We start from the raw sequence: 25,425 nt of genomic DNA on the forward strand, positions 1-25,425 counted from the left end.
AAGATTTGAGTGATTTTAACATTATTTTTGTTCCTAGAAAGGAAAATGAGCATGCAGATAGATTAGCTGCAATTGGAGCATAATTTGATATACCTGATTTAGTTATAAATGGTAACATGTTTAAGTATATTAAGGTTGTAGTTAGACATTCAGTACCTGGTAATGACACTAACTAGCAAGTGTTTGAGAATGATGAGCAAATTCTGAGTTTTTTGTTGCAAGAGGATACGTTTTCTATAACTAATTAGGATAAGTTAAAACAACATTTTGATGATCAAGTCATTCAACTGAGAACTAACAAGATTCCCAAGGGTCTTGTGACATTGGAATCCATATTCAACACAGATAATCAGCTGAAGAAGAACAAAACCAGTATGCAGATGAAGGAGGAGAATTATGAACAACTTGAAATCTTCAAAGGTAAAGTACTGAAACTTGGTAATATCTATTCCACTAAAGACAAACAAGTTTTTATTGATTTATGTAAAGAGTATCAAGATGTTTTTCTGTGGAATAATCAGATTTAAAAGGTTTTGATCCTCAGATAGCCCAACAAACTATTGAGTTGGAACCAAATTCTAAGCCTATCCAAAAGAAGAAAAGGCTTTTAAATCCAAAGTAAGAACCCCTCATGGTTAGATAGTTGACCAAGTTAATAGAAGGCAACTTAATTTACCCATTCAAACACACCTCCTAGGTATCTAATTTGGTTCCTATGAGGAAGAAGAATGGAGAGATCAGGTTGTGCATTGATGTCATATATTTAAATAGGTCATCTTTGAAGGACCATTACCCTCAACCATTAATGGAATAAATCTTACAAGTAGTGGTAGGTTCTGAGAGATTTTTACTTCTTTATGGGTATTTTGTATATAATCAGGTGCAGGTCAAAGAAGATGACCAATATAAGACAATATTCACCACAAAGTGGGCCATAATGACTTATAAAAGAATGTAGTTTGGATTGTCAAAAGCTGGCTTAACTTTTCAGAGAGCCATGGATATGGCCTTTAAGGGTCTAATATATAAACTTGTGCTTGTCTATCTTGATGATATCATTGTTTTCTCGAAGGAAGCTAATGCACATTTGTTCCTTTTGAAGTAGGTCTTTGAAAGATGCAAGGAGTATAGTATATCCCTTAACCCGAAGAACTGCATCTTCGTTGTTCACGAAGATAAGTTAGAAAATATTCTCTCAAAACAGGGTATAACCATTGACCCTGAAAGAGTTGATGCAATTATGAAACTACCTTTGCCTACCCATAAAACAAGGGCTGCAAACATTTATTGGAAAAATTAATTTTTTTAGGTGGTTTATTCTAGATATTGCTAACCAAGTTTGAAACCCCTTACTGCCATATTGAAGAAAAATGTTGTTTACACCTGGACCAAGGAGGAAAATAAAAGTTTTCAAGCTATTGAGGAGGCTTTAGCAACATCCCCAACCTTGGTGAACCCATATTTGTCAAAGGATTTTATCCTTTATGCACATAGAGGTATGGATACCATTTTTGCAATTCTTCTACAATAGAATAATGAGGGCTTTGAGAAGCCCATTTCATTCTTTAGTCAAGGTCTGGTAGAATATGAAGAGAGGTATAATTTCATTGAAAGACGTGTACTTTCTATAATTAGAAGTTTGAAGAAATTCAAATATCCAGTCTCTAATAACAAGATCCACTTAATGGTTTCTCACCCTGGTGTGAAAGAGTTTCTTTTAAGAAGAAATTTGAATGATAGGAGGGTTGGATCAATCACAAAGGTTACGGAGAATGATGTAGATATCCAGGGAATTAAACTTGTCAGAGGAAAGGGACTTTGTGAACAAATAGAAAATGAGTCAGAGATTCTGGATAAGAAAGGGTCGGTTATTAATGATGAACCTGCAGATGATGTCCCTATTTGAGGTACAAGCTGAGTTAAGGATATGACCCATTTTCTATAGATTGGTGAATTTCCACCAGGTTTAAACAAAGCCAAGATAAGATATTTTAGGTTACAATCTATTCCATTTGTTTTGGTTGATAATGTTCTATTTAGAAATGATTTTAATGGCATTCTTTTGAGATGTATCAGCAACGATCAAACCGAAAAGGTACTTCATGACTTCCATGATGGAATTGGAGGGATCATTTTGCCCCAAGGACTACTACTTGGAAGATCATGAGAGTTGTCTATTACTAGCCCAACTTATTTAAAGATGCACATGCTTAGGCAAGAAAGAGTGCAAAATGTGTCATGTTTGCAGGAAAAGAGAAGCTACCAACTTTACCATTACGGCCAATTCAGGTGGAACAACCTTTTATGAGATGGGGTATTGATTTCATAGGCCCTATCAACCAATTGTCAAGAGTAGGGCATAGGTCGGTGTTGACTGCAACCAACTATTTCACAAGATGGACATAGGCAGTTTCTTTAAGAGACTCTAATGAGCATGTCCTGCTAAATTTCTATGATGATTTGGTTACAAGGTTTGGTGTGCCTTAGTCCATCATATTAGACAATGCTTTATGATTTGTGGGCATTAGAATAATTGATTACGTTGTTAAAAATGGCATTCATTTGAATAACTCTACAAATTATTACCCTCAGGGTAATGGTTTGGCAGAAAGAAAAAATAAGAACCTGATTAGAATTATCAAGAGAACCATGGAGGAGAATCAGAGAGTTTGGCATGGAAGTATAAAGTATATACTTTGGTTAGATAGGATAACACCCAAGCAGTCTATTGGTAACTCTCCATATGTGTTAGTTTATGGCAAAGAGGCAAGATTGCCTATCTCTACTGAGCAACCAACTTTGGATATCATGCACCAGTTGGAAATATTTGAGGAAGATCCAATGGTAGTTTGATATGCTCAACTCATGGAGTTGGAGGAGTATAGGGATAAAGAAATTAGATACATGGAGTATCATCAACTACAGACCAAGAGAGCCTTTGATAAGAAAGCCACACCTAGAATATTTAAAAAAGGTGACATGGTGCTTAAGTGGGATGAGCTAAAGAGAAGACCAGACAAAGATTCTAAATTTGATGCCTTCTGAAGTGGTCCATTCATCATCACAGAATGCGAGGAACATAATGCTTTTCAGCTATCAAATATGAATGGAGAAATCTTTCTAATCCCAGTTAATGGGATTCACCTCAAGCATTGCTTTGAGGTATGAGTATCATATGTGTATACTAGCTAAGTCTATAAGCTTTCAATAAGTGTTGTTGTACTATAGTTCAATTTTGTTTTGAGTTTTCCTAAGTGTTGTTCCAGCAAGATTGGTTGCCTAGGTTGTAGTTATCTTGTTTTCAATAAGTTTCCAAGGTTTTCAATCTATTTGAGATGCAAGGACTAAGAATTTTAGCTATTGTCACCCTTATTGGCTGATTGACAATACATATACAATTTATGACAGTAAGACTTATGTCTTACTATCACACATCCTACATCCATATCCAATTAGTTAGGAAGAATGAAGTTGTTCTGAGTCAACCCAGTGCAAGAAATAGCCCTTGCTAAGCCTATGAAGGACATATCTACAACCTATGGTAGTAAAGTACCATACTTCCCTACAATAAATTATATACCTATACTCAACAAACTAGAAAGGGATACTTTATAAGCTAAGTTTTATTTTAGTAATGTTTTCTAAGTGATTATGTGTCTGGTGTATGGACAAGGCTATTGTCTTTCATGTTTAGCAAGCAAACATCCAACAAAGTTCGCTATAAATGTTGCCAAAATTTATCTCATGGTTCATTTTGGTTGACTGTTTTGTCCTAGGAGCTGATGAACTAAAAGAAGAATGCATTTACAAATCCTTTCTACATTACCTTCATGAGCATGAATGAAATAGAGAACAAATTACAATTACAATTTATTGCATTTTTACAAATGTTTGAAACATGGAGAGATTTAGCAAATCTTTTCTGAAAAATGCAATTTTATGGGATGAAATAATGTACATGTTCCTCACACAAGCCGTGAGACTAGACAATACTTGTTCAATGATAAAAAACCAAATCTATAAAGGAATAAGTATATTGGATAGTAAATGTGCCTAGGAGGATAGGGACCAATCATTGCTTGAATAAGTGGTAGTCCGGTGTGTTGTTCTTGTTGGAATCCAATAACACTGAGAGGGCAGGTGAATCAGTGTTATACCAGAATGATCAATTTTAACCTTATTAAAATATGCATACACCAACCAGTATATCGGTACATATAGAATTGAAAGAAGTAAAGCAACCAATAAGGCAATCACATAAATGAGAATCATAACACATGAAATTATATGTGAAAAACCTCAAAGAGGAAAAACCACAGTGGGACTTGTGACCCACAATATTAATCCACTAGCCATATGAAGAGATATTACAAAATATAAGGGGCCTGCACTTGCACAAAGGATTACAGCCTAGAGAACACTAGGCAATCACAGAAGGAGCCTCACTAACTACATATAAATCTAGACTATAGAGTGGAGAAGTGATGAGCTACTAAGATAGCATCTTCTACGTTTGAATACAGTTTTGGTTTAAGCTCTGTCTATTCCAGTTTGAAACCCTAAACCCTTTACCGAAATAACCCTTACATAAATATCCTCACATACATAATATCTTTGATATATTTCTCTTCTCCTTCCAATTAAATATTCACATAATGATCAATGTTGTATCTTGTCAAAATGATCTTTCAGAACTAACTTATATACCCTATACAATTTATCATGCCTTACGTTAGCTTACAAAGATATATACAATATCAAATTACATGTCGGCTAGATAACATAAATACATGAATATCAAAATCAATTGTCAATGTTGGATACAAGAGATGTCATCCTCCAATATCGATAACCATTTTCTAAACCATGTTATCCTATAGTACCAGTAACCAAATAAATCCTTCTGTCTTGCAGGTATTGGTGTTGGTGAAGTGCCTGTCAGTACACAAATGAATCAAAACATGAAGCTGAAACACAATACCATGTTTCCATCAATGAAAAAATAGTGAAACCAACCAACTGAGTGTCAATTGCGAACAATCTCCCCCTTTGGCATTGATGGCAACATTCATGTGAAAAATGGTCAAGGTTTCATCTGCCAGTTTCATCTTGTCTACTCCCCCTAAGCTGAATATTCATTAATGCAAAATACTCCACATCTCCATATCTATAACTCCCATATTCCCCCTAATCTATAAAACTCCTATTCTTTTTCACATCTATATCACTCCCCCTTTGACATCAATGCCATAAAAAATTCTAAAAAGAATGTCAAAGATTAAAAAAATTGTACAATGAATATCCCAAAAATATCTTACCGGAGATTAACAAATTTCAAATTTTTTGGATAAGCCTTCTCCAATAGCTCAAGATAGGTGTCCCAACCAGTTTTGAACATGTCATAAATAGAGACAAGTCCACTTAATAAATGTGCAAATGACTTTTTTCATTTACCTCTGCTAGTGTGGGCTTTTCCACCATATTCATACACTCTTTCTTATGTACACTGAGTTAATCCAATTGGGGACTCATAAAGCCTCTCATACTTCTATATCTTATAGTTTTGTCTCTTTCCTTCTCATGAATAGAAATTTGGGCTTCCAAAATCAAAATTTGACCATCAATGGATGTACTCAATGAACTTAATCCATCAAAAGAATTAGCTATATCTGCAATTTTCTCTTGAAGTTCTTTTATATTATTATCCACATTTGTTGTAAGTATGTCAATGTTACAACATACCCTATAAATATCTGTACATTGCTTTAAATAATTAGCTATCAGTTTCAGCTTCTCATCAATCATTTTCTTCTCAGATTCAATCACCTGATCAAATGCAGCTCTCTTAGCCTGAGTGAACCTCTCTAATGTTTGTCGATTTGAAATTTGTTGTAAGGATTGAAAACTCTTTGAAATATTCTTAGTAATTATCTTAAGCTTGTCAGATGGGCTTGCTTTCATTTTCAATCTTGCACTTTGGCATTAGTCTGTGTAAAATAGTGATTGATTGGTCAATAATCCCTTTATCTGTAGATCCCTCCTTCATTAATTTTTGTGCTACCATCATCATGAGTTCAATATGACTCATCTCTATTATGTTCTTCTTTTCAACCCATGAGGTGTCAACTGACAACAATGATGGACCAACTACTGGTTCTCTACTAGTTTCCCCTTTCTTCTTGTCTGATGATTATCTTGTATGACTTCCTCACTTGCACCTATGGCTTTGCCACTTGGTGCAGTCTATGTAACTGTCAGTTCCTCTGTAGGAACTGTAACTTCAACCTATACATTTGTATTCAAAGGACTATTATCCTTAGTATTTGTATCTTGTACAACATTAACTTGTTCACTCTCTATATTAACTAGTATCTCAATATTTGTCTATACATTTGTATCAATCAGGGGCTTGATTTCTACTATCTTAATATTTTTCAAAATTGAGGGTGAAGTACCCATAATCCCCTTTCCTTTTCCTTCAATGGAGGTGTCTACAATGTCTATCTTTGATTCCAGTGAAGTAAAGAATTCTTTGTTCTCTCCAAAGAATTTCACCCATGCTTTCTGAGTTTCTTTTATTATCTAATTTACCCTTCCTAGCATTAGACTAGTTATTCTATGTTTTCTATTAAAGACTTTTCTATCTGCCACCTCAAGTGTCCTTTCTATTTCTTCTCGAGCAATAGTAACACAAATAGATAATTCCTGAATTTTAATATGCTTGTCTTCTTGCATAGCTCACAATCTTCTAGCATCTAACATATTATACACTTTTGCCAGTATTTGATTTTTAATTTCTATTAAGGCTTTCTTATAAATATCCAAATATAGTAAGACTGCTTCCTCTACCTTTCTTTGTTCATCATCCTCTAATTTTTCATAATGAAATTGTACACTCTTTAACATGCCATCCTTAGTGATTTCATCTACCAACTCTACACAAGTTTTAGGTGGAATGATATTTACATTATCATATTGAATATCTATATCAGTGTCACTCTTCTTCGTCTTTGCAGTACTAGATGCAGCTAAAGATGTTTCCTTTGGTGCTTGCTTCTATGTTGGTATTTTGAATGTAACCTTCCTAACCAGCTGCCTTTTAGCTTCAACCTTTGTTTCCTGTATTTTATTTCTTACAACTATCTTGAATGCCAATGGTGTGTTATCCTTAGATTCAAACTCTGTAGTAATAGGTTCAATGTGTACTTCTAGATTATTCTTCTTCCTACCTTTCTCCAAGACAACATCAATTAATGCTTTGATGTCCTATGATACCTTCTCAACAAATTTTCTTTCTTTTCTTCATGTTTCTCTCTCTTCTTCCAGTTGAACTTTGTTTCAACCTCATGTGTTTTCTGTTGTGCAGTACCACAGGGCTTCTCTGCCTCATCAATAGGTGCATCAATCAACATTTTGTCATGGGCATCAAGAATATGTGCATCTACCTCATACCCATTTCCTCAATCCAAGTCATTCGGGGCTTAACTGCTTCCATAAGTGTTTCATCCTTCTTCACCATGAAGCATATGTCAGTTGAATATTTATTTTACAATATGCTTAGGAACCCTTACCCTAGACTTCATGGATTTCTGGAATGTTTTGAAATATCCCCATACCTTATCATCGCTCTAACTTCCTAAAGCAGTAATTGATTGTTTCAATTGTCTTCCTACTGGGATGTCAAATTCCCATTGCCTTTTACCAAAACTGAGTGTATCATTTATGAAAAATAACATCAAGAAAACTATTAAGTTGCCATACCAGAAGGTTCCCTTCTTTTCTCCCTTAATCTTTCCTAGGTTTATTAATAACTCATGTAACATCCAACCACATAGATCCAATTTCACATCCTCTCTCATCATTTTGTATGTAGCTAAACTACAAGAACTCAAAACAAAATTTAGTCGGTTTGATTGACTTACCTTATACCTGATAATGATGCTACCAAATCTGATGTCCATGTTGGTAATAGTGCTCACTCTCATAGATCTTCTGTCAGATGTCATGCCAGTGATTTTGTTCATGAAATCATTCAAAACCTTCTTATTTGGATGTTGCCCAATCGATGGTAAACCAGTGATTTCCCGGATGACTTCCTTGGTGATCTTGTAAGGTCTATCTAACCATATAAATTCCCCATGTACTTTTCTCAAGACATACCTAATTATCTCATCTTCAAATTCTAGAATGTCCGAAATGCTGGTAAACCCTAAGTCTTCAATGTGTTTGTATATCAGTTTGATCTTTCCAGATTCTCCCATCAGCTCACTCATATACATACCCTTTATTTCTGATGTTCCCAAGTCCCCAATGTGACAGTGTATATATGCCCAAACATCTTCAACATAGACAACTCCCTCTGGAACACCAGAAAATGCTCCAACTGAATCTTCCACGGTAGCCACATGTGGATACCGCTTGAAAATTGGCTTGGGGCGGTCCTTGACCTCTACTATAGTTGATTTTGCAACAAAAATAGGAATAGATGATGATCTCACTTCCATGTTTAAAGATAAATACCTTTAGATCGCTCTCGCTGAAAAAACCTTCAACAAATTCCTCAAGACACTGGTGAAATTGCTCAAGAAGAAATTTGATTTCTCTGAAATGCCTCTGATCTCTATTAGTCACTCTTAATTACTTTGAACTCACTCTGAATGCAAGGTGATCAATAATAAAGTCAATTCCACCTTTTAACCTCTGAGAAAAACCCTAATATTCCATTGACATTAATGACTGCTAGCGAAAGATACCGGATCTCAAACAAGACATATCCATGCCGGATAAGAATCTCCAATATCTATAACATCTTCCAGAACCTCTTCTCAAGGCATATGCAATATCTCCATCAATTTTTCCTACCCCTAAGGCATCTGCCTTAGTTACCTGATGAGCTACCTACCGATGTAGGAGCAACCTCCTCTACCAAATAAGTAAATGGGACATTTCCATTTAATGATTGTTCTTCAGTCTTCCTAACCCATCTCTAAGTATGATCTTGCCATATTTCACTAACCTTCTCTTTCCCTTTCTCATTTGATCCTCCATTACCAACTGATGGATTTCTGCTTCTACAAAATTTAGCAATATGTCCAACCTCATTACATGCATACCATGTAACATTGTTCCTTTGAATTGCTTTGGAAAAATTGGTGAAATTCCTTGACTTGCAGTGATTAGCCATATGTCCAAACTTTCCACATGTATAGCATTTAATATTCATTCTACAATTTTTTGTCTTATGACCATACTTATTGCATTTAGAACATTCACCGGGAGCAGAATCAGGGTTCTCATTTGCTCTGTTTCTACATTGTCTAGCCATGTTACAAACAAAATATCTACCATTAAATTTATAAGCATTTAATTGCCTTATCAGTGCCTTATGGTTTTCATCTTCATTAATAGTATCAGAACTTTTTCCTTGCTCAAATCCAAGTCCACTAGAATCTCCAATTTTCCTTTGTCTCTTCAATAACTCATCTAGCTATGCTGAGCTAATCTTGAATTTTTCTTTATACTCACTTGTAGTAGTTAGATCTTCTCTAAGAATTATCATTTTTCTCTCAAGCTCTTGTTCATTACTCTGTGATTGTACCAAATCAATTCTCAACATATCATTCTCATGAACCAACCTACCACATTATTCAAATTTGTTCTTCAAGGATACAACAAGATTTTCTTCCTCTTTCTTTCGGTCCTCAATCTCTTTAGACATTCTCATAGCTATAACTTCCATTTCATTTTTTCATAACCATGTTCTCCTAACTTAGTTTTTGACATTGTTCCTTAAGTGCATATTTCTCTTCATCATCATGACTTTGCAAAAGTTCCTTCATCCTATCTTGAGTAGATGATAACCTCTCTTGTAGGGCAAGAATGAATTCCTTAGCAAAATTCAATTCATCTTGTAGCTTTAAGTTCTTCATCCTTTTAGCGTCATAATCTTCAAGTGCCATCAATTTTCTTCTCCAAAGCCATATTCATGGATTCTAGATTTAGGATCTTCCTCAAGATGTTAAACTTCCTCCAAGGCACAAGGCTCTGATACCAATGGTTGCAATCCAATAACACTGAGAGGGGGGCTGAATCAGTGTTATACCAAAATGATCAATTTTAGCCTTATTAATGTTGGCAATTGACAGTCATTGGATTCATATATGTTTTCATTGATGGCAACAAGATTCTATAGAATATAGATACCGACATTGGAGGCATACACTGCCAGATACCAACATTGGAGTAATCAGGGTCATCATCGACACCGGCAATGACATCCAACACTTCAGTGAAGCTGACATCAGTCTGGGATCTAAAAGGTTTCTTTGTAAAATCATTTTGTAATTATTATATAGGGCCGACATTGAATATCTTTTGTATTGTAAGCTGACATAAGGCATATTATTTGTAGAGGGTATATAAGTCAGTCTATTAGGTCATTTTGACATATGATAAGGGAGGAAAAAAATGATGCAAAGGATATGTATGTAGGTCATTTGTATGCAAAAGTAATATCATGCTATGATCAGTAGATGGTTTGTAGAGTATTCTTGGAGGAAAGAAGATACCTGTAGAAGGGTTCAGGGTTTATGAACCAGTACAAAACAAACTTATAACTGGAACTCTTTCTAGCATTGCAGATGTATTTGGTGAGTTTACCATTACTATTTTATCTCAGCAGAAGCTTGTAGTCAGTGAGACTCTTTTGTGTTGAGGAGTGTGCTCTAGGTAGTGTGCCTTCCTACATATGCAGGCTCCCATGCTATGTAATATCTTTTATATGGCCACTGAATTGATATTGTGGGTCACTAATCCCACCATGGTTTTTCCTCTTTGAGGTTTTCCACGTATAAATTCAGTGTGTTATGGTTTTCATTTGTGTGGCTAGTTTATTTACTTCATGTTATATATTTCTTCATTTACCGGTTTATATGTGTATGTTATAAAAATTTAAAATCTTGTATTACTAGAAGAACAATGTTCTTGGATTCATTGTACTCGAACAATTGGTATCAGAGCCTGGTGCCTCGGAGGAAGTTTAACAGCTTGAGGAAGATCCTAAAACTGGAATCATTGAACATGGCTATGGAGAAGCAACTTGAGTTGGCACTTGAGGATTATGATGTTGAAAGGTTGAAGAACTTAAAGCTGCAAGATGGATTGAATTATGCTGATGAATTTATTCTTGTTCTGCAAGAAAGGTTATCATCAGCTCAAGCTATGAGGAAGGAACTTTTGCAAAACTAGGATGATGAAGATAAAATTGCACTTAAGGAACAATGTGAGAAACTAAGTCAAGCAAACATACTCATGAAGAATGAAATGCAAGACCTGACTATGAGGATGTCAAAAGATATTGAGGATAGAAAAAAGAAGGAAGAAAATTTTGTTGTATCTCTGAAGAACAAATTTGAAGAATGTGGCAGATTGACTCATGAAAATAATTTGTTGGGAACTAATTTGGTACAATCCCAGAATAATGAAAAAAAGAGCTTGAAAGACAAATAATGGCTCTGAGAGATTATCTAACTACTACAAGTGATTATAAATAAAAAATTAGGATTAGTGCTACATAGTTGGATGATTTATTGAAAAGACAAATGTAGAGTGAAGATTCTAGAGGACTTGGATTTGTACAAGGTGAAAGCTCCGGTACTACAAATGAAGATCAGTCAACTGGTATGTAGAACTCATCAAACTAGAGGAAATAGGTGAGGCAATCTAATGCTTACAAATTCAATGGTAGATGCTCTGTTTGTAATAAATTTGGGCATATAGATAAACAATGTATAAATAGAGCAAATCAAAACTATAAATCAGTTCTCGGTCAATGCACAAATTACAAGAAATATGGTCATAAGTTAGAAGATTATAGAATTAATGTTAAGTGTCATGCATGTGGAAATTTTAGACATTTGGCTAATCAATTTAGGTCAAGGAATGACACTGGATATGTCAAAGCAATTCAAAAGAACAATGTACATGTTATGCATGCACAACAAAATAGGTCAGATTGTTAAGTACTGCATACTATAGAAGCAAGACTAAACAAGTTAGAAATGATAAAGAAAATGAGAAAGGAGCACAAAAGGTAGATGAAATTCAACAAGACCACACCAAGAGATGGGTTAGAAAATCTAAAGAACCAAGTGGAGAAGCAACTACACCGATAAGTGCACCATTAACTCCACCGGTACAATAGAGCATTCCTACACTGACAGGCAATTCAACTGGTAACTGAGGCATACGCCTTAGGGGCTAGAAAATTTCATGCAAATCTTGCATATTCCCCGGAAGAGACCTAGAAGAGATCTGGAGAGTGGTATTGATCATTGATGAAAATTTATCTAACATAAAACTATGAAACTAACATCCAGTAGGCCACATCTCTAGGCATTTATGATAGTGATGAATTAGGATTTACTTGCTGATAAAAAGGGAAAATGGACTCATTTTCACTCACCCAGCATTCGAGAAAACTAGAGTGAAGCAAAAGCGAATCATAGGAGATCAAGAGCAAGCAAAGGCATTCCAAAGGATTTCCAGCAGTTATCTGAGTAGTAATCAAGATCTTTCAACTAGTGACTGTTATCCAGGTATTTCTTTGAAATGGAATTTGGATCATCATCTCCTCCTACTTTCATCATGAATCCCACTATTGTTGAGGTTAAGGATAGGCTTAGACCTATTTTCAAGGAAGTTCCTAAAATTGCAATGAAGGAAGACTCTACTGGCACATTTTCAAGGTTTCCCGATGGCTTTATTTATGTGGAAGATATTAGGGCCTATATTCACTACACCTTGTAGGATTTAGGCACTAGGGAAAGTGAGGGAATGTATCAATCTGTGATACTAGGCATCTCTAGAATAGTCAAGCTGGAATATCAAATCATTGAAGACCTAGGGTTAACCAGAATCTTGTATATATTGGAATTCAAGGATGAAGTGATCAGATATGTCCTAAGAAGGGTCCATAATGAATTCATCTAGCCGGACTAGCTCCACATGATCACCAAAGAAGCAATTGAGGCAATCACTGACTTACCTAAAGTTGGACATGAACTAGGAAAGAAGATCTCCAACACTACAATTCAGAAGCTCATCGATGCAAACCATGATGGAAGATCAATGAGGGTCAGCACCATCAAAGATACATATGTAAAATTTTCCAGCATGGTCACTGACTACAAGGTAACTCAATCAAGTCGATTGAACTTTTTTTCCAATTCCTGTATCCATGTTGCATATCAAATGATAAAGAATAATGGAAAGTATGATTTATGTGAATGGTTAAGAAGCGAATTAATATTAAATCTTTGCAAGATCAAACGTGTTAAGAAAGGAACATTTCGATATGGCAATCTTATTGTTTGCTTGATGTTGTATTTCATGAATGAGCTACTAAGTTCACAAAAGAAACATTAGACTCATGACATACCGGTAGGTATGCAGATCAAAGATCCAATCATCGGTCTTGGCAGTAACAGGGATGAGAAGCTTTGGGGCTACTTTAATTTTTTTCAAGAGAACATGAGACTGAGGGAGAGAATCTCCAAACACATTGTGGAGAAAGACTCCACTGATATTTGTTTCATGGTTAAAAAAGATGAGACACTGATGAAAGAAGTGGAACCTAGAACATATGGGTCACTGAATTGGGGTATGAAGTAGATGATAATATTTTGGAGCTATATGCTAAAATGCTGATTGATGCTTTGTTGGATGATAAAGCTGAACACTTTGGCACTGCAAAGGAGAAGGCTCTTGAGGTTAAAATTGGTTTCAACAAGTAACGAAGGGAAAATAATATAGACAAAATGTCTGCATTTGTTCAGAATGTAATTCATAGGATAGATACAAAACTAGGTTCTAGATCTAAAGCAGTAGATCAATCGACAACGGCTAGTGTTCCTGAGGTAAAGAGGCCCAAGACTTTCATTTCTTCTATAACTTCTCACTCTGATCTAGAGGATAATCAACCTCTTGCATTCAAAAGGATACAAAGGGAGAAAGCTGACAAGCCTCTGATAGAAGAGAGGAAGGTGGAACCAAGGAGGAAGCTACTAAGAAAGGTAACAACAACATCCACACCTCCGGCAAGGAAACCTACTCAGAAGAGGAAGCCTGCTGCATTCGCTCTTGCAACCCCCATCAAGAAGAAAAAGAGTGCGATAGATGAAGCAATTGAATCTGGTAATGTTACCATCATCCCCCAATGACTTGTGCATAATTGATAAATGAGGTAACTAAAAATGGAATTTTAAAGAATGTGTCAAATTTCTATGAAGATTTAGATGATAATGAACAAAATGAAATGGAAGAAGCAATTTTATTATATTTAGATATATATAAGAAGGCTTTGGTAGAGATTTTTAAAGGAAATTCCTTTATCATTGTATAATAAGTTAGATGCAAGGAGATTAGATGCAATTAGGAGGGATAGAGAGATTAAATAAGTTGAACTTTTGAGTATGTGTGGTTCTATAAATAATGAGGAAATGAAAAGATGTTTAGAAGTTGCAAATAGAACAATCTTTAGTGGCAAATCTCGACAAATAATTTTAATGATGGGTAGAGTCAATGAAATAATAAATGAGACTAGAGATGGTTGGGATAAATTCTTCCAAAAGAATCATGATTTCCTTACTTCTCAAGAAAAATTTGCTAAGGCAATAGCTCCCACCATTCTAGACAAATCAAAAGGGAAATTAATTTTGGGAAGTTTAGATCAAATTTTGAATGAACCGGTAGATAATCCTAAAATTGATGAGATTTTACAAACTAAACCGACAGAGACAACATTTGTATAGTCTGAGCAAGGTAATATAGATAATGTACAGGATACTGATAACATTGTGGATAATACTCCATCGGTAGTAATAGATACTACACCAAGTGGCAAAGCCACTGGTGCAAAAGAGGATGACAAAAGGGATACATTGGGAGAGGATAAGGAAAATGAGACTGATAAGACGCCCAATACCATACCGATAGTTGATTCCCCAACAAAACTTTTGGCAATTGAAACTTCTCAAGTTGAGAAGAAATCAATCACAGAGATGAGTCCCACAGAGCTAATGATAATGGCTACTCAAAAGCTAATGAAGGAAGGATCTGTAAAAAAAGGTATAATAGATCAATCAATAACAATTTTGCACAGATTGATTCCTGATTTATGATTGAAAATCAAGCAAGACCTTCCGACAAGCTTAAGGCATTGACAAAGCACATATCAAAAAAATTTCAATCATTATAGTAGATTTTCGACCGGCAACCACTTGAAAGATTTACTTTGGCTAAGAAAGCCGCTTTTGACTAGATTATTGAGATAGAGAAAAGGAAGGTTAAACTTCTGCAACTTCTTGTTGTTGTTTTCCAACAAATAATTTCCATTATCCCTCAAAACAATCCTCAAATTCTGGTTGAAAGAGATTTGTGATTTAGGAAGTTGTTTGATATTAATTACCTACCAATCATGGAATCTCTGGTTTTCCCAGCCCATCATTCTCCATCCTTTTGTGTTCGGCCCTAATAGCCATTTCTTGCGAGAGATTTCTATTTACTTGACCTTTCTTATTATTATCATAAGGATCTTTCACCTCGATCAATCATATTCAATTTCTAGTACAATAATATTCAATCATGCAAATTCTCCTACAATTCTTGTGTCCAGCACATCAAAAATGTGAAAATTAGAATGATATTAAAATGATTCATGGATTAGAAATTTATTAGAAGTAAATTGACTACATTTAGATAGAATGACATAGAAACAAAACATACCAGTTTGTATTTATTTGGTCTTATGTGACAGGTAGGATACAATTTATTCCAATAATTTAAATTTTGGTGTGACAAGTCCTCTACCCTCAAGATAACTTCATAATTGGAAACTAGTCTCTGGATAGGAAAAGGGCTAAACATTGGTGTATGATGTGTGCATGGAAGTAATTATGAGTATATGTGTGATAATCAAGTGAATAGGCAAAATGTATTAGGGTCTATAAACATGTGAAATGAATTAAGTGGTAGTTGTAGAGAAATATGTGTAACCTAGTAGGTGAATAGGTGAACTAATATGGGTATGAAATTTTTTTCCACTATTTCATAATTAGAAATGAATAGTCCATATATTATTAAAGTTTCAAATGAGATTCAAGTTAGTTCTTAAATTATTTCCCAAAAAGTTACTCTTCCTATATGTCATTGATCCCTAGAAAATTTATAAACATTTTGGCATATCAAATTTTCAATGTAGTGGTTAGTACTTGAAATAATTTAGGTGTAATTTAGTACTAGTTTGCACGAATCTATAATATTTTGTTATTTAATTTTTATTTTACAATATTATTTCTGAGTTAATATGTAGCATAAATACATATCCTATTGTTCAAGAAAACTTTTACTCAATTGTTACAGTGTAAAATTTCATTAAGTTTCATCTTGTTCTCTTGTCAAATCTCTTATTTTTGTTTTTCACAATGAATAATAAAAAAATGACCAAAAGAAATAAATAATTATTAAAAATAAATTAATATACAAAATATACTTTAAAAAAGAACTTCTAAGCACACTCTTTATCTTCTTCAAAATAATGATGATAGACTGACTATTCATTTGTCTTATTAAAATTTTATTTGTTAGTGCTTAGTAGCAGAATGGATTACACTTTTTGGAAAAGAAAACTCAAAGCAACAGCTTTATTACCAGAAAAAAATTGCATAAGCTGGCACGGAGATGATGAAAAGTAATGTCTTCTTTCTAAATGCGCACCTCATTGGGAACACGGCGCATTTCTTGTCACAAAAGAAATCGACATGCTGCAGGGCACTTTAGCTTTGTGACAGCCTGTTCTTTTGTCAGATCACCTTCCCTTACAGCCATGAAATGACATGTCTGATTAGCTTGCACCCATGAAGGAATTGTAATTGGAGACGATGGTACAGCCAAGGCAGGTAACAATAATACAGATCTTTTTGGTGGGGTCAAATTTGCTAGCCTGATATTTTAGGAAAAGATAACACACAAGGTAATGGAGGGAATATCTACAATCAGAAACAGTAAATTGAGTAAATTGAGTAAATTGAGTTTTAATTAGGGGAATATTTTTACAGCAGATTACTTGGCAAGTCTCCTATTTATAACTAAGGTTTTAGGGTCACATCATCCAATATGATGTCACATCAGCATGCTTTTTGTCAAGGTGTCCAAAACAGCCCCCCATCAACATGAGACTAATAGGCGTGCAAAAGAGACCCCAATAGTTTTGAATAAGTTATGTACAATTATATAGTTACATATTATAATGCGACATGTGATATTTTATTTATAATGCACGAATGTACATGAATGCCATGGTCATTGTGTTTAGATATAATAAAATCTTTTGTTTAATCAATAAAAATATATATGATATAAATTTGAATATTCATTAATTAATAAATACAATCAAATATACATTCAAAAGGACTATTATGTACCATAGAAAATAATTTCAAATATTTTCTTTGGTCCAGTAGTGATGTTAAAAGGTTCATACTAAGCTCACTAGGAATCATCTTACTCGGTGTAAGACTCCCACATCTAAAATCGAAATTGTGCCCCAAATGAATGGATAACCTTCAATCTTTGACTCCATAAAAAAATAACCAAAAAAACACTTGAAAAAACTAAAAAAAAATTCAAAATAAGATCTACTCTTTCATTTTCCAACTAATATACATCATTTCTCCATTTCCCTTGAATTCAATCCAATATCTATTATTAAAGCTTATATGCCTTCTCACTCATTACTTCTGTACTTTTTTGTTCATTAATACTGGTTCGATTCCTTAAGATATCTGTGATGCCCATTAGCTTGAGAATCTAGTCAGCATTGACCTTTTTGTGGTCTCTTTCCTTACTCTACGATTGTTTATTTATTTATTGTATCCATTGACATGAGGTTGTACTGATGTTATTTATTATAGTGCTTAGTTATAAGACATTGTATACGTAAAACACCAACCATTGGTCCAGTTTCATTAGTCTGATCTGTAAAACTATTATGTCTCAAGATATAGAGTACACACCGAACTGCACATTCATACAGCCATGGAATCTGGTACTTCAAAGAATATATTGAATTGCTCTGCCAAGGAAATAGTTATAATTTTGAAAATAGGAACTAAAAGGTAATAATCAGGCCCACCTAAGGGCTAAACTCTCTCTATATTTTCCCTGTCCGATACGTACTTGGTTCATTTAATATTTTGACATGTTCCTCCTCTTGTCTGCTAATGCTCATTCTAGGCAATTGAACAGACTGTAATTGTCTGAGGAGGATGTGTAGAACTTGTTAATCATTGATCAATGAGTATGAAATCATTCACTGCAGCCACTTTGACAGCATTTGTGGCTTCCACCTCCCCTATATCGTTAGAAAGATCAAATACATCATCTATCTTTTTGGTTTAAGGAAGTTCATGAAGTTCAGTAGATACAGGTAAAACAGGCTCTGAACTTCTGTAAATGAAGTAAACAACGAGCTGAGCTATTCCTAGAAGGAAACCAATGCCATTGGGCACCTGCAAAAAAGGAATAATTCCATGAGGAAAAAGGTGTATAGTCCCTGCCAAAAATTACATGAACACTATACTTGGAAATGATATTAGCGAAAGAGAGAAGCTTACAGCTATAAAGATATTCTTGGCCATTACAGAGTATGCAGACCAGACAAGTGCATTTAGCGTGCTGAATAGGGAGACCAAAAATGGAATGTACTTTACACTTTTGGTTTTAATAACAGCTCCCTGCAAAATAAACAGAAACCCATCAACATTCATGAAAGGATGAATTCATCTGCTAGTTAGGTTTCTCTAGTGTTTGGGTAGAGACCAGATTTTTTCTCAATTTTTTAAATTTGGGTAGAGACTAAATGTTTAGATTTATTTCTTTTCGTTTTTACATTTTTCATAGCAATCTAAATTAAGAAGATGAGATTCAAAACTCACCACGACAGATAATGGGGAGGCATACATAACAATGGAAAGGATCACACCTAAAGTGCCAACCAGTAACTGTCTGACACTGTGTGTGTGCATCGCATAAATAGTAACTGCGACAACCATCACAAAAGAAACCATCATTGCAATGGCTAAGCGCACCGTTTTTGCCTGCCAAATAAATTGAAGGTATCCGTGTCGGAAAAATTAAACTATATATGTAACTTCTTGAATGTAATCTAGTCAAGCATATATGATGAATGCGAGGGATGCAATGATGAATGATGAATGATATTTGGAAAATGAGATGTATGATATGATATGCAACTAATTGTAAAAAGATATGCAACTAATTGTAAAATGATATGCAACTATGTTTTTGGTAGCATCCTCATTCTGCATTTGTCATCCGATATAGCCATTTGTTTGCTTTCTTTGTAGATATCATCATTGAGCATTGATTTGTTTAGGATATGTTCAAAATTTATACAAGCATAATGGTATAATTGAACCATAATGACCTGAGAAAAATTTACATGATATTTGATTTTGCAAGATAGCACAAGCGTCAAGGTATAATTGAACCAGGACAACCTGAATGCATATTGCGTAAACATACAAGAGTTAACCTTTGTTCCATACAAATCTGAAATGTCCTTAGCGATATGCCACCGGATTTCTTCATAGGACAAATTTGCATGGTAAAAGACTTCACTCACAGATAGAAGACAAATAAAATATCACATTCCTTCCTTGCTTCTCTAGTCGTAAGACATCCTGGAGGTGCTCAGGAGATATGATAAGCAAAAATTAACAACCACAAGTAATCATGCATGCTATTGGAAATGTATTCTTGTCAATTAAAACATCTTGCAAAATAGATCTTTGTTCAATTGAAATCAGTTCAAGTTCGTGATGTTTAGCCTTCTCGCATTGTCGATTGTCATTTGTTGGTTGTTTTGATCCTTGTTGTCTTACTACGTTTTTGGTCTGATGTTGAAAATCTTGAAGGTGAAATGCCCCTAGTGAGGCTAGGATTTTGCCCCTTGTTGTTGATACTACTTTGATATGGATATGTACACTGATCACCAAGCTATGGTGGGATATTATTTGGATAATTGTTTCAGATAAACCAAGGACAGTGACTACACTAAGTATGTCCAAGATTGATAAGCATTTGTGAATTTATGGTGGAAAAGTGGGCTTATATAATTTAAAATTTGAAAATATGATAAAATAACTAGTCCACACACACACACAGGACTTCTTGGTGCAAGCTATGGAGTAACGTAGTATTACTCAACTTCCCAAGGAGGGTCCCATGGTTCTCTATCTCACAATGTCCCTCAAACCAATGTTTTTCTATCAGATCACTGAGCAAAATGGTTTAGGGATGGCAAATGCAAGAACGAGGGATGCTTTGATAGATTTTAGTATTAAAGATATGCTAAGCTATGCATGATTCTAGAAATGCAATAAACTAGATGATAAGATGACAAGGTTAGTATGAATACTATCCTAACATAATATATTTAGTCGATGATTGAGCTAAAGTGATAAAGAAAGTACTCTAAACATGCATATTTAGTCTAATTCCTGATCTAAAAGAGGCTAAATGATGAGCATAAAAATGATATGAAAGCTTGAAAGAATTTGAGCATAAGTGTAATGCTTCAAATTTAGAGGATTCTATATATGAAAATGGAGGAGTGAGAGCTCTATTTATAACAAGAATAGGGCAATGGATGGTCAGGATTGAAAGATTCAATCAAGGGTTGAGTTTGAAAGTTGGGGATCCATGTGCATGATTTGCACCAATGAAATGGTGACAAATGTCAACATAAGATTGGGTTGAAAGAAGGGGTTGGAGACATTGAATGCCTGAGAAGACCTCATGGTTATCTAGAGGCTAAGGGTCAAGTCTAAGTTAGGATTACCCACTAGATTAGGAGTTAATCCAAGGATAAACCTTTGTGCAAATGATTAAGAGATAATCATGGTCAAAGCATTAAAGGCCTGATGAGACCCTTGGGTTGGGTAGAGGTTGAGTCAAAACAAATGTTTTAACCATGTAGGAGGGTTTGGGTTAACCATTAATGGTTATTGGAGACTTTGTGGATTAAGTGGTTGAAAGTTGGAAGCCTTCAATGGTTATCAAAGACTTTGAGACATTTAGTGGTTGAAGGTTGAAAGCCTTTAATGGTTATCAAAGACTTTGAGGTTTTGAGAAGTGACTTCCCTTTGCTTAGGGATGTGACAAAGTTTAGAGGAGGGGTTTGGTTAATTAGAAGCGATTAGAGGATTCTAGAAGGGATTAGAAAGGGGTTTAGGATTTTGCAAGTGGATGGAGGGATAATAGGATTTAATTGAAATAAAGTAATTTAATTCAATTTGGTTGCAATTTGGAGAAATTAAATAAATTTGATTTATTCAATTTAGGATAACTATTTAATTAAATTTGAATTTAATTAAAAGTGGGTAGGGGGATTTAATTGAATAAAATGATTTATTCATTAAATGGTATAGTGAATTTTATTTAAATAAATTGAGTAATTTACTTAATAAAATAGAAGAATATGGATAATTTAATTAAATTGGATTTAATTAAATAGGGAAATGAACATAAAATATTCATTTAGGAATATGGTCATTTTTATATGCCTACATAGATAACCTTCATATAATCTAGTAGCCAACAAACGGCCTTTAATTACTAACATATAGCTGGCATAATGACTTACCTTCTCCTGCTTGGGGGCAAATGTCAGAAAGGACAGCAGATAAAATATTTCCAGAACAAATCCTGCACCATTGATTGTGAGCAGCAAAGTGCTATGAGGTTTAACAAATGGGGCTCCGTAAAGTAGCCAAAGACAACAGTTGAACAAGGTACACACATATAGAAGTCTCGAATATCCCTAGGTAGACTTAAGCTTGTATATCCCCCAAAATGTTGTCCTACTATTTCCAAATATAATAATATTTATATATAAGCTCACATGTTAATCATGCTCATAAACATTAGACAAATTTCCAGTGTAATGCAACAAAAAAAAATGTTGATATCAAAGTTGTTGACTAAGATAAATCTGATGTACACAGTACTTACATATGTGACAGGAAAAGTGCTAGTGAAGTTATATTTCCTGCACTGCAGACCACCATGAAAAATTAGTTTGCACTCTTACATAAATCCAACTTAACGAAAATCAACTAGTACACATTAAAACCTTCCCACGAAAATGAGCGACAATCCCACAAATACATAACAAAACTTGCACATAAATATGTGCAGGAAACCTACACAGAAACATGTACATACAAACCAGAAAGAAATTCATAGCAGAAATTGTACATGCAAATCAAAACAGGAATCATCTACACAACAAAATCCACAGAAAGAGTAACCAAAATAATCCCTTGGGGTTTTAAGAAGAGGTTATGCTATTATGATGCAACTTTTATGGAACTTTTACAATGTAAACCTCAAATTACAAACTTTTGTTCTAGCTATTATTAACCAACCATTCTAAAAACCATATATTGATTAGAAATCACTAATTCACTCTACCTTGAGGATGAAAATGTATCACGCAAAATCCAATAGCCTCCATTATTCTTGACTAAGATATAGAGTACGAATCATGTGTCCTGTAATTGATTCTAATATATTCAATCTATCTTCACCATGCTTAATTCTAACCATGTTCATCCCATTTTAGACCAACCAAAAAAAGCAATAAATTTTGGCCGTACATAGGCTTTATCACCTATCCTAGACCCATTTTTAAAGTCTGGAAATTGAATAAGGATAGAAAAAGATTAGATATCCAGACGATCCAAATTACATTTATACTTCATAAAGTAGTGGTTTGGATGGCATACCCATAATTCCCACCACAAGGTGCAGAGGAAAAGCCATTGAACAAAAGAAGAAACTATCTTTGGAGTACTCAAAAGAAAATAATCTTATGCAAATTGAAATCAGCACAAGAAGAGATGAAGTTGTGAAGAGCATGAAGATTTTTAGGTTCTTATATAGGCCTGCATGTTAGGAATAATTAAGATTGTCTAGAAAATAATAGAATATTTCTAGAGTCTTCCAGAAGCTGTTTTAAAAAAACAGAGTTGTTGTAAAAAGAAGTTTCCAGAGTTTAGAGTTTTCTAGAAAGCAAGAAGATTCCAGGCTTCAAAGATGTAATAGCTATATTTATGTGTGATTGAGGATAGCTGTTGTACACAGTTTTTTGAATTGAATATATATATATATATATATCTTTTCTAACCTTGTTTTGCCCTGTTTTTTATCTATTTATGGTTGTTGTTATGTTTTTATTTTCTGGGACTGTTTTTACATGGTATCTGAGCTAGAAAAACATTGCTAGAGGGATTTGCTGCAGGAAAATATATTGCTGGAAGTGGTTTGTTTGCAAGGCTAATATATTATTGGAGTGTTATTTGGTTGCAAGGCTGTTATATTGCTGGAGTAATATCTGTTTGAAGACTGATTTTTTGCTAACATGGGCTCTTCAAATGAAGTTTTGCCTATTTTTGATGGAAGTGGTTTTGCAGATTGGAAGATTGCAGTCAAAAATGCTCTAAGAGAGAAGGCTTTATGGTGGATAGTGAATAAAGAAATTGGAGAACCTCAACAAAATGACAAAGAAAAGGAGTTGTGGAAATGCAAGTTGGAGCAAGCTAGAGGTATTATTGGTAAAGCTTTGAGCCCCAATCTGAATAGAAGATTTGTTGATGTTGATAATCCAATAGAGCTGTGGGAGAATTTAGAAAAGGATTATAAAGATGCAGACATTACTAGCATGTTTAGTATAGATGAAAAATTGATGAATTTAGATCCATCTGATTTTGGAAAAATGTTTGATTACTTCAATGAAGTTACTTTTTTAAATGCTCAACTCAAAAAAATAGGTGTTGAATATGCAAAAAAAGATTTTCAATTGATTGCAATGGTTGAAAGTAAGCTTCCCCAACCATATAAGGCATTTAAAGAATCAAGGAAAAGGGTTCTTCAACTAAATCCCAATACCCCCCAACAAACTTTTGATCAATTTTGCAAGTCTATTTTAGATGAAGAAGTTCGGCTTATTAAAGGAGGACATATTAAAAACAATCATGCATATACAGCCAAAAGTAAATTTTTAGAAATGATGGAAAAAAGAATTGGAAAGGAAATAATAAATTTTGAAATAATGAAGGTTCTAACCTTTTTTTCTAGAAATGATGGTGCAGAAAAACAAGCTGGAAGAAAACCCATTATTTGCAGGTATTGTGGAGGTGAGAATCACATGGAGAAATTTTGTTTGAAGAAAAGGGACAATGAAAGACAACAATATAAGCCCAAGAAAGAAATTTTTAAGGATGGGAAGAAGGATAAGCATAGCTTCGTAGCCATCTCTTTAAAAAGACAAGAGAAATAAAATGAGGAGGTAATTGCTACACCCAAGAGTAAATCTAGCGTTAAGGGGGGATACTTTGCTTCAGATTCTAATAAAGAATGGATTTTAGATTCTGGGGCATCATCTCACATGACTAGGGATAGATCTTTGTTTATTGATTTTTATGAAGGGAAGAATTCAGATCAAGAGATTTCTATTAGTAATAAAATGAAACTTCCTGTTTTAGGAACAGGGACTGTTAATGTAACAAATGGATCTTTAAAGAATGTTTTACTGGTTGAAGGATTGGGGGTGAATCTTATTTCAGTATATAAAATAGTTCAAGCTGGATATGAGTTTGTTGTCACTGTTGATTAAGTTATTGTTAGAGATAGAAAAAACCCAAGTAATATCATTGCTATTGGTAAAGTTGACCATGAAGAGAATCTATTTAAATTTGTGGGGTTTGTTGATGATAAATTCACACTCTCTCATGCTTTTATTGCTCAAACTGATTATATGTCAAAACTTTGGCATGCTAGACTTGGACATATAAATTATAAAAATTTACAGGATATGGTTAGAATGGATATGGTTAGATGATTAACAAAAATGTTAGCTTGTGAAGGTGTGTGTGAAGGTTGTGTGTTAGGGAAACATCATCGAGATCCTTTTGATTCAAGTAAAGCATGGAGAGCTAATCATCCTTTGCAACTCATTCATAGTGATTTATGTGAACCAGGCTATCCTTCACTTTCAGGTGCCAGGTACCTTCTCACTTTTATTGATGATTACAATAGGAGAGTATGGGTTTATTTTCTTGAAAGGAAAAATGAAGTATTTGAAGTTTTTCAGAAGTTTAAGGTATTAGTTGAAAATCAAAGTGGGAAAACAATTAAATGCTTAAGAACCGATAATGGGGGTGAATATTGCAATTATGCATTTGAGTCATTTTGTGAAAATTATGGTATTAAGGTGCAAAGAACAGTTCCTTATACTCCTCAACAAAACAGGGTGGTTGAACGAATGAATAGAACTCTTTTAGA

The 25,425-nt window shown here is 34.2% G+C and overlaps 1 protein-coding gene across 1 annotated transcript; it reads right to left on the reverse strand.

Annotated features, from left to right (window-relative positions):
• Positions 1–18,452: 18,452 nt before the first annotated feature.
• On the reverse strand, positions 18,453–22,872 carry LOC131077879 (bidirectional sugar transporter SWEET3b-like). The gene is made up of 5 exons (XM_059218828.1): positions 22,869–22,872; positions 21,725–21,786; positions 18,993–19,154; positions 18,672–18,791; positions 18,453–18,566 (listed from the first exon to the last, which is right to left on the reverse strand). The coding sequence occupies exons 1-5, from the start codon at positions 22,870–22,872 to the stop codon at positions 18,453–18,455; spliced, it is 462 nt and encodes a 153-aa protein (XP_059074811.1).
• Positions 22,873–25,425: the final 2,553 nt, after the last annotated feature.

This window comes from Cryptomeria japonica, chromosome 4, assembly GCF_030272615.1.
Source record: "Cryptomeria japonica chromosome 4, Sugi_1.0, whole genome shotgun sequence".
Classification (NCBI taxonomy): Eukaryota; Viridiplantae; Streptophyta; class Pinopsida; order Cupressales; family Cupressaceae; genus Cryptomeria; species Cryptomeria japonica.